Consider the following 15106-nt stretch of genomic DNA (forward strand, 5'->3'; position numbering starts at 1 on the left):
CTACCAAATTCTCGGCCATGAAAAACGCGTCACGGACCATGAAATCTGGTCCCCCACTGTGAAATCTGGTGTTTTGTATTCTTTTACCCTATATTATAGAGATCTGATAGGGGAGACTAGAGTCTCAAATTGGGGGTCCTGACCCAAAAGGGAGTTTCAGGGGGTCACAAGGTTATTTTAGGGGGGTCATAGTATTCCGATCCTTACTTCTGCGCTGCCTTCAGAGCTGGGTGGCCAGAGAGTGGCGCTTGTTGACTGGGCGCCCAGGTCTGAAGGCAGTGCCCCGCCAGCAGCAGCACGGAAGTAAGGGTGGCAACACCAGACCATGTCTTCCTTACTTCTGTGCTGCTACCTTCAGAGCTAGGCAGCCAGAGAGTAGCAGCTGCTGACTGAGTGCCCAGCTCTGCATTCAGCAATGCAGAAGGGTGGCAATACCATACCAGGCCATCCTGACTTCTGCGCTGCTGCTGGCAGCGGCTCTGCCTTCAGAGCTGGGCTCCCAGCCAGCAAACGCCGCTGTCCAGCTGCCCAGCTCTGAAAGCAGCAGCGCAGAATTAAGGGTAACAGTATCGCAACCTGCCCCTACAATAATCTTCTGACCCCCCCAACTTCTTTTGGGGTCAGGAACCCTTCAAATACAACACCATGAAATTTCAGCTTTAAATAGCTGAAATCATGAAATTTATTATTTTTATAATCCTCTGACCAATTGACCAAAATGGACCCTGAATTTGGTAGGGCTTTAATCATGCATAATTAAAGCTAAAAGAGGCAGTCTAAGGAAGTGCACGCCACTTTACTTTTCTCATTTCCTATCTTTTCAGTGCCTAGCTGTGTAACTGTAACATTTTCTTACCATCATATGGTTTCTGTGGGTTACATAGAGAAATTGTGTGACTTGTCTAAGGCCATATAACAAGTTATGACAGAACCTGAATTCAGCTCTTCAGTATTTGGTTTCCAGCACCTTGCTCAGTGCACTAAACAATACTGTTATTTAATGCATTAAGAGTCTTATTATTTGATTAATAGATTCTGTTATTTCATTAACAATAAAATGAGTTCTTACAATGGGAAAACGTTAGGGCAATGGGATTTTTATTTCATGTTTTGCTAAATTTTAGCAAATGTCTCTTTCAGTATATCAGAGGACCTTTCTTTTCAGCATGAGATTAATTCCTTGAATTTCTCTTGTGTCTTGTGTGTCTAGGCACAGTTATTTTGGTGGGAAAACGTTGTCACCTGTGACATTTATTGCAACTAATAAAACAGAGCAGCTAATAAAAATATTGAATAAAATGGCAGCAAGCAAAAAATCTTATTAATTGTGTGCATTGAAATGTTGCTTCAGTGGCATAATGGTGCTGTTCTACTGTGAGAGACCTTAGTTATGACCCAATAGTCCAATTTAGGAGCAACACTGACCTACTGTGAAGGACTGCCCATTGCTGTCTTTTTGTACTTGGAAGATCATGGGTTGGAAATAAACCCTTGTTGGGGATTTGAACAGGGAAAATACCTATGGAAATCTTTAAAACTCCATCTGATGAAGGGAGGCCCCAATGCCTGTGGAGGGGGACCCCCCAGTGCCTGTCTTATTGGGACTAGGTGGTTCAACAGGTTGATGATTTAGCTTGTCATTCTTAAAAACCAGGGTTTCCACAACTGAGAAAGGTGTTTGATGCTTTTAATCCACATATCTGGTGAACATTTTTGTTCATGTCACAAAAATCACTGTCATACTGAAAGGTGAACTCTCAGGCAGGAAGGAGGTTACGAGTGGAGTTCCTCACCAACTGGCCTTGGGACTTGTCTTATTTAACATTTTTGTAATGACTTTGGCACAAAAAGTGGGAGTGTATTAATAAAATTTGTGGAAGACACAAAGTTGGAAGGTATTGCCAATACGGAGGAGGACCGGACTATCATGTAAGATGATCTGGATGGACTTGAAAACTGGAGTAACAGAAATGGTATGAAATGTAATAGTGCAAAGTGCAAGGTCATGGATTTAGGGACTGTGATGGGGTATACAAACCCCGCACCGAGCAACAAGGGTTTAAGGGCTCATTTTGGGCTCAGCCAGCCCTCACCACCACACCTGCAGCAAATGCTCCATCTGCTGAAGGAATGAAAAGGCAGCAAATTAGCTCAGTTGGAGAGCAGTGTTGAAGGTAAGCAGACCTGCAGCCCACAGATCCAGCAGAGCAAAGTGAAACCTAAAGGCTCGGATGCAGCTGCCCCCAGGGGCCCTCTGTGGGGGAAGAGAGGACCCTCTGCAGAGAGGGAAGCATCCTCTGGCCTTGGACAGTGGCAGCTCCCTCTTGTTTCTTTTAGATTTGGATTTTCCCATGAGGCAAAGGTCTTGGACTGAGCTGACCCCAGGAGGGAGACAAGAGGAAGACGCCCAAGGAGGACCACCTTAAGTAGCCTTGGTGCAAGTTGCTGGTAGCCCAAAGGGCCCTGGGTTGGAGCCCAGTGGAGTGGAAGGGACCAGACTCCCCTCCCCACAACCCCTTTGACAAACTGGGGTTGTGGTCATGACCACTAGGCCACGCTTCCCAATCATAACCTGAGTGGAGACCATTACATTACTGGTGGAGAATATGGGTAATCGATTCCACCCCTGACAGAAGAGGGGATTGACTGACATAGGTGGCCAAACAGCCTGATTTAGAACAACATAGGCTGGCTGGCCAGTGATGATGGAGAACAGTCAATGGCTTGGTTGGTGGTCAGGGCACTTACCTGGGATGTGGGAGGTCCAGCTTCAAATCCCTGGATTGAATGAGATAAATTCTCTTTCTCTCTCTTCTCTCATTTTGATCAGAAATTTCATCCATTTCAAAATATAAAATAAATGGATACACAGCTGCAAAAAGTTTCTGTATTGACAAATTTGCATTTTCAGTTGAAAAACTTATGTTGAAAATTCATGATCAGCTCTAGTCAGGAGTGATATGCATTAGCAAAGCTCTGGGACTTGGGGAGTTTATGGTAGGGGGTCATTGTAGGCTAACATGAATCTTAGGACTGGAAGGGACTTTGAGAGGTCATCTAGTCCAGTCCCCTGCACTCATGGCAGGACTAAGTATTATCTAAACCATCCCTGACAGGAGATTGTTTAACCTGCTTTTAAAAATCTCCAGTGAAGGAGATCCCACAACCTCCCTATGTAATTTATTCCAATGCTTAACCATCCTGACAGGAAGTTTTTCCTAATATCCAACCTAAACCTCCCTTGCTGCAATTTAAGCCCATTGCTTCTTGTCCTATCCTCAGAGGTTAAGAAGAACAGTTTTTCTCCCTCCTCCTTGTAACATGTTAACTTTTATGTACTTTTATGGAAGTGCTTTGTCAGAGCTGTTTTCAGGAGCCGACCCTTCTATTCTGCCTTGACTCTAGTCCAGTGGTTCTCAACCAATTTACCATTGTGGGCTGCATATACAGCTCTCTGTGTTATGTGGGCTGCATCCACACAATATACATATGTTACCTGTATGGCCCTGAGGATGTCACATGGGCCACAGCTGTGCACTGATTGGGCCACAAACAGCCCACCGGACGTGGGTTGAGAACCACTATGTCAGTGCTGTTGTCCCTTAGGATCTTGAAAGAATGTGGATTCATACTGCCTCTTGATAAAGTAGTTTGTATGTTCTTTTCTCTCTGAATGACTTGGCAGCAACCAGACGGCAGGTGTTCGTGTATAACAATTTTTTTATTTTCTTAGGTCCTGCTTTGCTGCTCACTAGTGATAATATCAAACAGAGGCTGGGTTCTGCTGCACTGGACAGGTAACCATTTCCCTTGACCCATTACTTACCGAACAATGCTAAGGAAGGCCCAAGATGCACTTGTCTAAAAATCACACGCTCAGCATGGGGAATGTAATACCATTTGCTAAAATATATACATTCCCATCAAAGAATAAGTCAGGCATACTTTTAAAATAGAGCTAAGGTTTTTTTTTAAACTTTATTTTCCACAGACTCTCATTTTTCACTTGTCAAGCATATGCTTTTGAAATAGTGTCAGGTTAATTATCCCTGTCCTTGAGTGAGTGGATGTTTTGCATTCATTTGTAAAAATGTCATGAAATGTCTGATTAATGCTCGGCAGAGGCATATCCTGGTTCTTCAGTGTGTGTGTGTATTTAATGGAACAAATAGCAGGAAAATAAATGGGTAAGAGAACCTGTAAATGTTAGCTGAGACATAGACTGATATGAGGAACTTCTCAGTTACAAATCTGTTAGGCTTTCTTTTCGCTTAACTGCTCTGCTCAAATAGCTTAATTTCCAGTATTTTGTAGTGCTTGTGAATGTCCTTACCCAGCCAGCCTGTCTGGGAGTACAGAACCTGGGACTTATCTGATTCTACAATTGAAACTTTGGTAAAGGCTCATTACAACTGGACCTTGTAGCCCAGCTATTGGCTCTGAGAGCAGGATTCCTGAAAATGGCAGTAAAGCAGAAGAACAGTGCTGCTTGTTTGCAAAGCCTGTGATGACTGCAGAGTAGCTTAGCCTTGGATTTGTTATGGTTGTGACCGAACCCTGAAGGTTTTAGAAGTTTTGTCTATGCTGATCCAAACTTTATAAATGTTCTTGTCTGTCCTTCCCTCTAAGAGGCTCTGGCTTCCACTTCTTCCATGACCCCTATTAAAACTGCCAACTTTCCTCCTTCACTTCTTGAAGAGCCTGTTGCAGAGCAGAGCTTCTCTGGTTGCATTGCATTCGAAGTGGACTTGCTCTGGGGCTCTGCACCCCAGAGAACATGACAATCGCTGGAACATGCACTTTTAGATTTGGGCAGTGGCCATGGTTCAGCTGCACCAAAGGCATCCTCAGAGGTAGCATAGGGGAGAGAAGGGCTGCGGGGAGGGTGCTTTGGCTGTGCGGGAACTCTAAGGGAATTAATTTTATTCACATGAGAAGAGTGTCTCACATTTAACTTGGAGGATGGAGGAAGGTTTATTTTAGTTTCTGTTTTTTCCAGATTAGCTTTTCCCATACCAAGATGACAGTGGAGCTAAGCAGCTAGGATTCTAGCAGTGGTGCAGTGGGTGGAGAGACAGTTGCCCCACTTCCCCATGATTAAGAAGACTGTGTATTTTTAAAAAAGAATATTTAGCTAGGTTAGATTTCAGTCCTTTCAGTCATTAGACGTGTCCCATTTCCAAAATGTTTGGGTTACCCCAGCTTCTGTTTGTAGCCTCCAACATTTCCTCTGTGGGCTCAGTCCTCCACTCTGGCTGAATTCTTGCTGTGAATTGATGGTAATCGTTTTATTTGTTTGTGTCCTCCAGTATCCATGAGTACAGGCTATCTAGCTGGTTGGGGCAGCAGGAAGATATTCACCGTATTGTGCTCTACCAGTCTGACAGCACCCTTACTCCTTGGACACAGCGCTGTATCCGACAGGCGGACTGCATCTTAATAGTGGGGTTGGGAGAACAGGAGCCCACTGTTGGTGAGGTGCGGAATGTCTTTCTTTTTATCTGAGGGTGGGGGCAAAATTGGAAAACAACCTATTGTGTGACTGAGGTGATAATCAGCCTTTTTCTGGCTTTTTGTTTTATTGGATTTGATACCCCTTGGGCATAAAATAGTGCAATCAAATGGCTGAGAAATGTGTGTTTTCATTATCAGCTCCCTGGAAGTTTCTTTGAACTCCTGGGAGTTTGGGGAAAGCTACCACCTGCAATCTCTGTATACATCACCTTCTTGGGTTGTCTCAGTCTTGGAACAGAACTAGTGAGTAGATAGAGAATGGGAGTGCTGTAAGTTAAGCTATGATAATAATGAAAAGTAAAGAAGACAAGGAGGGAAGCAATGGAAGAAGGAGAAAATTTTTGAAAAAAGTGGCCTCATGTAACATAGGCTGAGAACACAATAAGCAGCATTAAGCGTTTTTAAACTTTACTTTTTATCAGCTTGGGAGTAGATTTCATTTTATATGAGCATTGTATGTCCACTTTGTTTAGGTGTACAGTAGGCATTATATGGATATAGTGTTCAACTTGTTTACTTTAAACAGCTCTTCATAAGTCCCTGCTAATCTTCAAGCAGGGAAAAATTAACTAGCTAGCATTAAGAGTAGCCATATACATACAAAAGTGTAAATATATTAGCCTAAATTACCTTTGTCTGATTGGTCCTAGTGTGCAGATTTCCACAGCTCTCTACATACGCATATGAGGTGAGGAGCAAGATGGAAATGTATAGGAAAGTAGAGGGGGTGTACTTTTTTTAAGAAGTACTGTTCTCTGTTACATTGGCCCTGAAATAATGGATAGCTGACTGTGTGAGTGTAATGTGCTTCAGCTGGAAAGGATGCTGGAGAACACTGCAGTCCGAGCCCAGAAGCAGCTGATCCTGCTCCATAAAGAGGATGGGCCTCTCCCTTGCCGAACTGTGGAGTGGCTCAACATGAGGAGCTGGTGCTCAGCTCATCTTCACCTACGCTGTCCCCGTCGAGTCTTCTCCCGGAGGAGCCTACCCAAGCTGGTAAGGGACACCTGCCCGTGTGTTGGTCTTCTGTCAGTACTTTCAGTCCTAGCACCACATTTACTGTTCATTAAAGATAACCTGGAATAATGTCAGTGCATCGTGTTGTGAGCTGCAGTTGGGAAAGGTATTACCAAGATATTGTCTCCATTAATTGAGGACCTAATTCACTGTAGAAAACTAGTAGAGATCCTTGGTTTACAGCTGATTTAGGGGCTGAAGGATGTATGTAGGGGTTTTGATCTGTTAGAGCCAGTGAATATATATAGTTGTTATGTAGCCATGCCACGGGGTGGTCCCCCAATAGTCCTTTCAGGCCTTAATCACAGACCGCACCCACCCCAGGTCTCCTTCATCACCATGTTTTCTTGTATTCTTCTAGCAGGCCACAGCCAGCAGTGCTATTTACATCTACTTTCTGTCGATAGCCAGCCCTCCTTGCTTGCTTCTAGGGAAGGGAACTGTATTAGCAGCATCTAGTCCTGCCTGCTTCAGCCTTTCTTCAGCTCCCTGTTCTCCTGTCTGAGGAGAGATTAATAAGGCTGGGACTTTTCAGCTTGGAAAATAGGCAACTAAGGGGGAGATATGATAGAGGTCTATAAAATCATGAGTGGTCTAGAGAAAGTAAATATGGAAGTGTTATTTACTCCTCCTCATAAAACAAGAACAAGGGACCACTGAATGAAATTAATAGGTAGCAGATTTAAAACAAACACAAGAAAGTATTTTTTCACGCAACACACTGTCAACCTCTGGAACTCCTTGCCAGAGGGTGTTGTGAAGGCCAACACTATAACAGGGTTCAAAGGGAGCTAGAAAGATTCATGGAAGATAGGTGCATCAATGGCTATTAGCCAGGATGGGCAGCAATGGTGTCCCTAGCCTCTGTTTGCCAGAAGCTGGGATTGGGTGACAGGGCATGTATCACTTGATGATAACCTGTCTGTTCATTCCCTTTGGGGCACCTGCCATTGGCCACTGTCAGAGGACAAAAAGAAAAGGAATACTTGTAGCACCTTAGAGACTAACAAATTTATTTGAGCATAAGCTTTCATTAGCTTTCATGCATCCGATGAAGTGAGCTGTAGCTCACAAAAGCTTATGCTCAAATAAATTTGTTAGTCTCTAAGGTGCCACAAGTACTCCTTTTCTTTTTGAGAATACAGACTAACATGGCTGCTACTCTGAAACCAGTCAGAGGACAGGATACTGGGCTTGATGGACCTTTGGTCTGACCCCATATGGCCGTTCTTATGTTCCCCCAGCACTACCGTCCTGCCTGATTATATAGTCCTAGCTGATGGGGGTACTTCTACCCAATTAGCCCCTTAGCTGTAGCTCTATTCAGTTAATTGACCGCCTCTGCCAACTATCTGTCTTCCAATTAGGTCACAATTAATATAGCCTGGTGGTGGTAGAGTGACAGGGTGCTGCGTTAGTGCTGGACTCAGTACGCTATGTTAAAAGCCCTTAGTGTTATCAGAAGGCTCTCAGTGTTTGAGGAGAGGATGCAGAGAGCCAAGCAGTCTGAAATCCTGCATAAATTGAGGGACTTCTTTGTGGAATACAAGAATGAGGCTTTCGGATGGTTAGTTGCGACTAGTTGCATTTTCTTAGAAATGTTGAGTTCAACATTTGATGTTTTCATTCCTGTTTTTTTTTACTTATTCATTTATTTTTTGTAGGGGTATGGGCGGGAGGAGGAAGGAATGTCATGACTTTATCTTTCCCAATAAGTTGCACAGTGCATATCTTGTCATGCAGGGCAATTGCACATTCTCAACTCAGAGGAAGAGGGAGTCTCTTAAACATGTGGTCATAACTGTTGGCCACCTTAATGCAATGAAGGCCGAGTAGCTGTTTCTCTTACAAATTCCCTGAGCCTCCAGGTTTTGTAACAAAATGTCAGAACAGTGATAAATGGTATCAATGTGAAGCTTGGTTGTATATCATGGGGTTTTGCCTAGTTGAAGTTGTAGTGACGAAGTGACTTATTTTGCAGGCAGGTCCATCTTTAAAGTGGATAAACTGGTGTAGTGTTAGAAAGAGAGAGAGAGAGTTTCAGCTCTATTTAGCTGTTCGTTTAGGGATCAGTTCTATCCTATTGATTACACTGGGAGCTCTTAGTGCTCTGCAAATTTGAAAATGAGGCCACCCCTCTTTAGTACCTAAATGTGGGTTATATGCCTAATATTTTGACCTTATCCTCTTTGCCTCAGTTTCCCTGTTTATAGATGAAAATGTGATAGTGCAAAATGTTATTATTTCCCTATATTTGGCTGGCAAGCCTTCCCTTAGTTTATTTGTTGACCTAGGTCCCCTCTTTAAATACCAGGAAGCTAACACCCCTTAACATTGGTTTGTTTTGAAACGTTGGCTGAAACAGGTTTGTGGGCTTCGCTTTGATTATGACATCTAAAAGAAAACTTAAATCCTGCTCAGTTTGTTTAATTATTTTGTTAGTGACACAAGCTGAGCCAATTCTCTGTGTGTCTGAAGGTGTAATCTGTCAGCCATGACTAGGAAGGAGGGATGAGGACATGTTTGTGCCTTCTTGTCCTTTGGTTCACTCCCCTCTCCACATGGTTCTCCATAATGGACAAATGAGTTCTAGAGACAATTATCCAAGGTTGCAACCTTTAATTTTCTTTAGCTCCTATCCCTGACAAGGTACTTGCAAGCTACGAGGTCAAAGGATTACCCAGACACTGCCACCATGCTAAGAGCCATGCAGCATTGTCTGAATATCAGGGCTATAAAGCATGTTCCTCCATCCATAACTTTCTATGGAATGTATTTTTTTCATAGACTCACAAAAATCAGAGGCTTCAGAGCAGTTGGGAGCCTGAAATCCTTGAGCAGGTTCTTGAGCAGCTCTTGGGGGGTATACTGTCTATTCTGGCACCTGCTCACCTGGGAGACTGCATGTCTTCGATTGCCCTCTCTCATACGGATCTCTGCTGCCAAGTACAGGATTCAGACCTACTGATTAAGGGCCAGACCCCTCATCTGTTGCTGCTTGGATGAATCTTGTAAGTCCATCTGGGTCTGTTCCTAATTGCATTGTGTCTGTAAGGGATTAGGGAACATATCAATGAAGAAGAGAAATATTTGGCTTTTGCCTGTAAGTTAGTTGTCTTCAGTTATGCTTGTGCAGCATCTGTGGCCGACCCTGTATTGGTCAGCATTAATGCTAACGTAAACATTCTTAGAGGGAAGCAAACTTACATACTTCAATTTTCTTACATTTTAAAAAGGAACTTTCATTGTTTTTATCTGTGTAAATTACAGCCTTCTGGGTAGGGGTTTGTGAGTGGGTCTTCGACACTGCAATATGAACAGCTTTGATCTGCCTTCTGATCTTCCAGGAGAAAACCCACCCACCAGATGTGAGTCATAATATTCCTATGATCTTTACCTCCTACATACAGACAGTACCAATTGTGCAAGTGCAACTGTTGACAGGCCTGGCATTAAAATCATTGCTTGTATTAAATCCCAGACTCTTAATATCGTAGTAACATCATGTCTCTGGTTACTGCTCTCTACATCTACCATTTTTCTGCCTTCCCCCCTTTTGGCTTATGAACTCTGAATGCAACTTATGGAAGCATAGAATCATAGAATATCAGGTTTGGAAGAGACCTCAGGAGGTTATCTAGTCCGATCTCTGTTCAAAGCAGGACCAAACCCCAACTAAATCAATCCCCAACTAAAGCATCATTTGCTTTTATTTACATCTTGCATGCTGCAGTTTCTCTTCAGTTTCTCTGTAGTTTCTCTCTGTTGTGTTGGCTCATCAGCCCAGAGTTGAAGCTGTTTAGCAAGACCTTCCAATTGCTCATTTTGCTGTGAATCTGATGCATCTCCTGCAAATCCTGGGTGGATTTGATAGCTGCTTTCAACTACCTGAAAGGGGTTTCCAAAGAGGATGGATCTAGACTGTTCTCAGTGGTAGCAGATGACAGAACAAAGAGTAAAGGTCTCAAGTTGCAGTGGGGGAGGTTTAGGTTGGATATTAGGTTTTCACTAGGAGGGTGGTGAAGCACTGGAATGCGTTACCTAGGGAGGGGGTGGAATCTCGTTCTGTCATAAATATAAAGGGAAGGGTAACCACCTTTCTGTATACAGTGCTATAAAATCCCTCCTGGCCAGAGGCAAAACCCTTTCACCTGTAAAGGATTAAGAAGCTAAGATAACCTCGCTGGCACCTGACCCAAAATGACCAATGAGGGGACAAGATATTTTCAAATCTGGAGGGGGGGGGGGGACAAAGGGTTTGTCTGTCTGTGTGATCCTTTTGCCAGGAACAGATCAGGAATGCAGCCTTACAACTCCTGTTAAGTTAGTAAGTAATCTAGCTAGAAATGCATTAGATTTCCTTTTGTTTAATGGCTGATAAAATAAGCTGTGCTGGATGAAATGTATATTCCTGTTTTTGTGATTTTTGTAACTTAAGGTTTTGTGTAGAGGGATTCTCTTATGTTTTGAATTTGATTACCCTGTAAGGTATTTACCATCCTGATTTTACAGAGGTGATTCTTTTACCTTTTCTTTAATTAAAATTCTTCTTTTAAGAACCTGATTGATTTTTTATTGCTCTTAAGGCCCAAGGGTTTGGGTCTGTGTTCACCTGTACAAATTGGTGAGGATTCTTTTCAAGCCTTCCCCAGGAAAGGGGGTGTAGGGCTTGGGGGGATATTTTGGGGGAAGACGTCTCCAAGTGGGCTCTTTCCCTGTTCTTTATTTAAAACACTTGGTGGTGGCAGCATACGGTTCAAGGACAAGGCAAAGTTTATACCTTGGGGAAGTTTTTATCTTAAGCTGGTCAGAATAAGCATAGGGGGCCTTTCATGCAGGTCCCCACATCTGTACCCTAGAGTTCAGAGTGGGGAAGGAACCTTGACACCTTCCTTAGAGGTTTTTAAGGTTAGGCTTGACAAAGCCCTGGCTGGGATGATTTAGTTGGGGATTGGTCCTGCTTTGAGCAGGGAGTTGGACTAGATGATGTCCTGAGGTCCCTTCCAACCCTGATATTCTCTGATTCTAAAATTCTCTTCATGTTTTTATCAGATGCTTGAGTTCTATTCTGGGTGGGAGGGGTAGTGTTAATGCATGAGTGAAAGCTTCTGTTTTTCATCTAGTAGTGTCCCTACGGGATCTCCACTCTAGGTTTGCTAGCACCCCCCTGTGCCTTTCATTAGAGATTTATCACAGCAATGTCTGCTCAGCCTGTGTTTGTGCCCTAGTCAGCTTTGTGCCTCTTGCTGTTGTTATATAGCACTGCGTGGGTGAAGCACCCTCAGTTCCTCAACTGCCTCAACCTTAGATGGAGCTCTGGCAGTTGTTCCCATTGAGATTTCCTCAACTTGTCCTCATTTCTTATTCTAATAGTTAGTCTGCGGGCTTGTCTCCACTTACCGGGAGATTGACGCTCGGCAGTTGATCCACCCAGGATTGATTTAGTGGGTCTAGTGATGGTCTCTCCCGTCAACTCCAGTATTCCACTGGCACGAGAAGCATAAGGTAAGTCGACAGGAGAATTTCTCTCGTCGACCCAGCATGGTGTAGACACCCGCAATAAGTCGACCTAAGGTACGTCGACTCCAGTTACATTATTCTGGAGTAGCTGGAGTTGCATAACTTAGATCAACTTAGCCCCATAATGTACACCTGCCCTTAGTAGCTCTTAGCATTAGACAAATTAGGTGTAAGTAGTAGTAGTTTAAGTGTCCTAGTTTAAAAAAAAAGTTTATTTTTCTTTCATATGTGTTGTATATTATGGATACTAGGTAGTAGTTCTTGTTCACTGGGAGGTTATGTCTGGTTTCTCCAGCTTCAAACATTGTCTGTCATGCCAGGAAAAATGAAGAACTTCATTTCCTCATGATGGAGAGCTTTCTGTGAATGGCTTCTGATCCATGCCAAGGGGCACCCCCTGTACTCTGGTCTCTAAGCAAATCTGCTGCCTCCACAATATTGGAGCCCCATATCTCTGGGTCATCTAAGAGGAGTCCCAAGACTCCTCTCATAATTCCTCAAAGGACCATGCCCTTGGATCACAGGTAGAGAATCTACCTCAAAAAAGCCAAGGTTGTCAGTGTCTTCAACCACTAAGGCACTATCTGCTCTCCAGTCAGGTACCCACGAGGTGGCTGGTTCTTCCAATACCTAGGGCACTGCTAGACTGAAAGATCGCAAAGCCTTGTTGGAGAAATGGCACTGTTAGCAGACTGAAGTGGCAAGAAGAGCGCTTCTGCTTCCTTGGTATGGAAGAAACCCACTTGGGCTTCAAAGTTATGCTCAGAATAAAAAAGGACAAAGCCAAAGTCATCCTAACAGTTCTGACCGGCCCAGATTTCTTACCTGATTCAGCTGTCCGTTTGCTCTCAATCACTCTTCACGCTGCTCCTCATCTCCTCTCCCAGGAAAGCGAGATGTTCCTTCACCTCAGTCTTGCAGTGCTTCATCTCTAACTATGGTTGATGGTTCACAGGCAACCTGCTCAGAGGATGTAAAATGAATACTGTTGCACAGCAGAAAGCAGCCCACTCGCTGCACGTATTCTCAAAAATGGACGAGATTTGTCTGTTGGTGTGACTTCAAACATATGCCACCAATGACCTCATTGCTGCTGGATATACTGGACTATATCCTAACTCTAAAAAGCTTGGGACTCTTGATGAACTCCATAAGAGTTTACCTGGCAGCCAAAATGGCTTTCTAACCCCCAATAAAGAGTTATTCTGTCTTTGCCCACCCAACCACAGCGAGATTCCTCAGGGGACTCGAAAACCTCTACATGCGAGTCCAATGCCCTACTCCTGTTTGGGACCTCAGTCTAGTCCTTAAATGCCTCACAGGACCCCCGTTTGAACCAATAGCTACCTGCGCAATGCTCCATTCCTGATAGCCATCATGTTGGCGCAGCAGGTTGCGGAACTAGGAGCCCTGATTACATGCCCCCCTTTCACAGTAGTTTTTAAGGACAAGGCCACGCTGCAACCTCCTCAAAAATTTTACCCAAAGTTTCTTCCGAGTTTCATATTAACCAACCCATTTACCTGCCTGTTTTCCACCCCACACTGCCTCCAGATAACCAGGAGGCACTGCAGCATCTTTACCCCAACCTCAAATTCTCCCCATTTGTTTCAGAACACTGCTCCAAGGTGAGGACCCATCAGCCTACCCTGTCCTTGCCCCTCTTCTCTGCTCATTCCCTCGCTGAATGTTTGCCTCTGTGCTGTCTTGCCACTGCTCAGGCAAGCACCACCTCATCTGCAGCTTCTCTGTGTGTGTGTGTGTGTGTGTGCCTTTCTAACTTGTTTGTTTTCTCTGTCTCTTTCATCCTCTCCTCCCTCTGCCTGGTCTTCTTCTGGACACTGTCTTTCCATCTCTCTCCCCAAATCCCAGAAGGCATAAGCTAAAGATCAAATTTTTAAAAATATTTTGCAAATAACTAGAGAAATCCTTTTTATATCAGATTTCTCACTCTACCAAGCCTGCAATGCTCTCTATCAAATAAAGAAATTTACACAAATGGGTAAAATAATACCTGCCCCTACACAGTTAATGAAAGAAGGGAATAATGCACAGAGAGCAGGGGAAATTAAGGACACACAATATTCCCACATTGGTGCTCTAATCATTGTGACATCTTAAAATCCAGCTGGAGCTGCCACACTAGGGGATAATGATGAAGAAACATTCATTTAAGAATAAATGTGTTAGACATCTGGGTAGGAATTAATATATCTGAAACCACAGTAAGTGCTCAGGTGCAGAACATCCATGACATAGCAAAACAAAATAGTGGGAAGCTGAATATGAATTCCAGTGGCACTGTACTCCAAACTAGGCCAAACGCTGCCTTTGTTTTTCCACTGCACTTCACCAGAGCATCAGTGTTTGGAAATATATAGTTAGATATTCCAAGACCAAGATTTATTTGAAATCCACTCTTAATACCTATAGAATGGTTATAGCAGTACTGTCAGATATTTCCAAAACCATGAAAAGTCATTGGGAAATAGTGTATGTATTTATTCATGAAAAGAATTCTTTAAATATTTATCCTTAAAGACCTTTTTTCTGTATCTAAATATCTGATTAACTTTACTGTAGATATGAATGTGAGCAACTGTATTTGAAAGAGAAATCACCAAGTTTGATTCAGCTTTGAAGCTGAACCTTCTCTGGATTTGGATAAATAATAACAACAGTGTCTTAATAGATTTCAGAGGAGTAGCCGTGTTAGTCTGTATCAGCAAAAACAACGATGAGTCCTTGTGGCACCTTAGAGACCAACACATTTATTTGGGCATATGCTTTCGTGGGCTAAAACCCACTTCATCAGATGCATGGAGTGAAAAATACAGTAGGCAGGTATATATATTACTGCACATGAAAAGATGGGAGTTGCCTTACCATCTGATGAAGTGGATTTTAACCCACAAAAGTTTGTGCCCTAGTAAATTTGTTAGTCTCTAAGATGCCACAAGGACTCCTTGTTGTTTTTGCTGGTATCTTAATGTGTCCCATATGGTTTGTTTACTATATTTGTTCAGCTTTCAATATTGCAGGACAAAACAACCCT

The 15106-nt window shown here is 43.3% G+C and overlaps 1 protein-coding gene across 6 annotated transcripts in view; it reads left to right on the top strand.

The window, feature by feature from the left end:
• PNPLA7 (patatin like phospholipase domain containing 7) overlaps positions 1–15106 on the top strand; it is a 414014-nt gene that overhangs the window by 269688 nt on the left and 129220 nt on the right. For all 6 annotated transcript variants that reach the window (XM_038374480.2, XM_043499152.1, XM_043499151.1 and 3 more), the window contains 3 exons: positions 3734–3797; positions 5310–5478; positions 6328–6510. In XM_038374480.2, the coding sequence (XP_038230408.1) occupies positions 3734–3797; positions 5310–5478; positions 6328–6510 (416 nt within the window). The remainder of the gene's footprint in view (positions 1–3733; positions 3798–5309; positions 5479–6327; positions 6511–15106) is intronic.

This window comes from Dermochelys coriacea, chromosome 16, assembly GCF_009764565.3.
Source record: "Dermochelys coriacea isolate rDerCor1 chromosome 16, rDerCor1.pri.v4, whole genome shotgun sequence".
Lineage (NCBI taxonomy): Eukaryota > Metazoa > Chordata > Testudines > Dermochelyidae > Dermochelys > Dermochelys coriacea.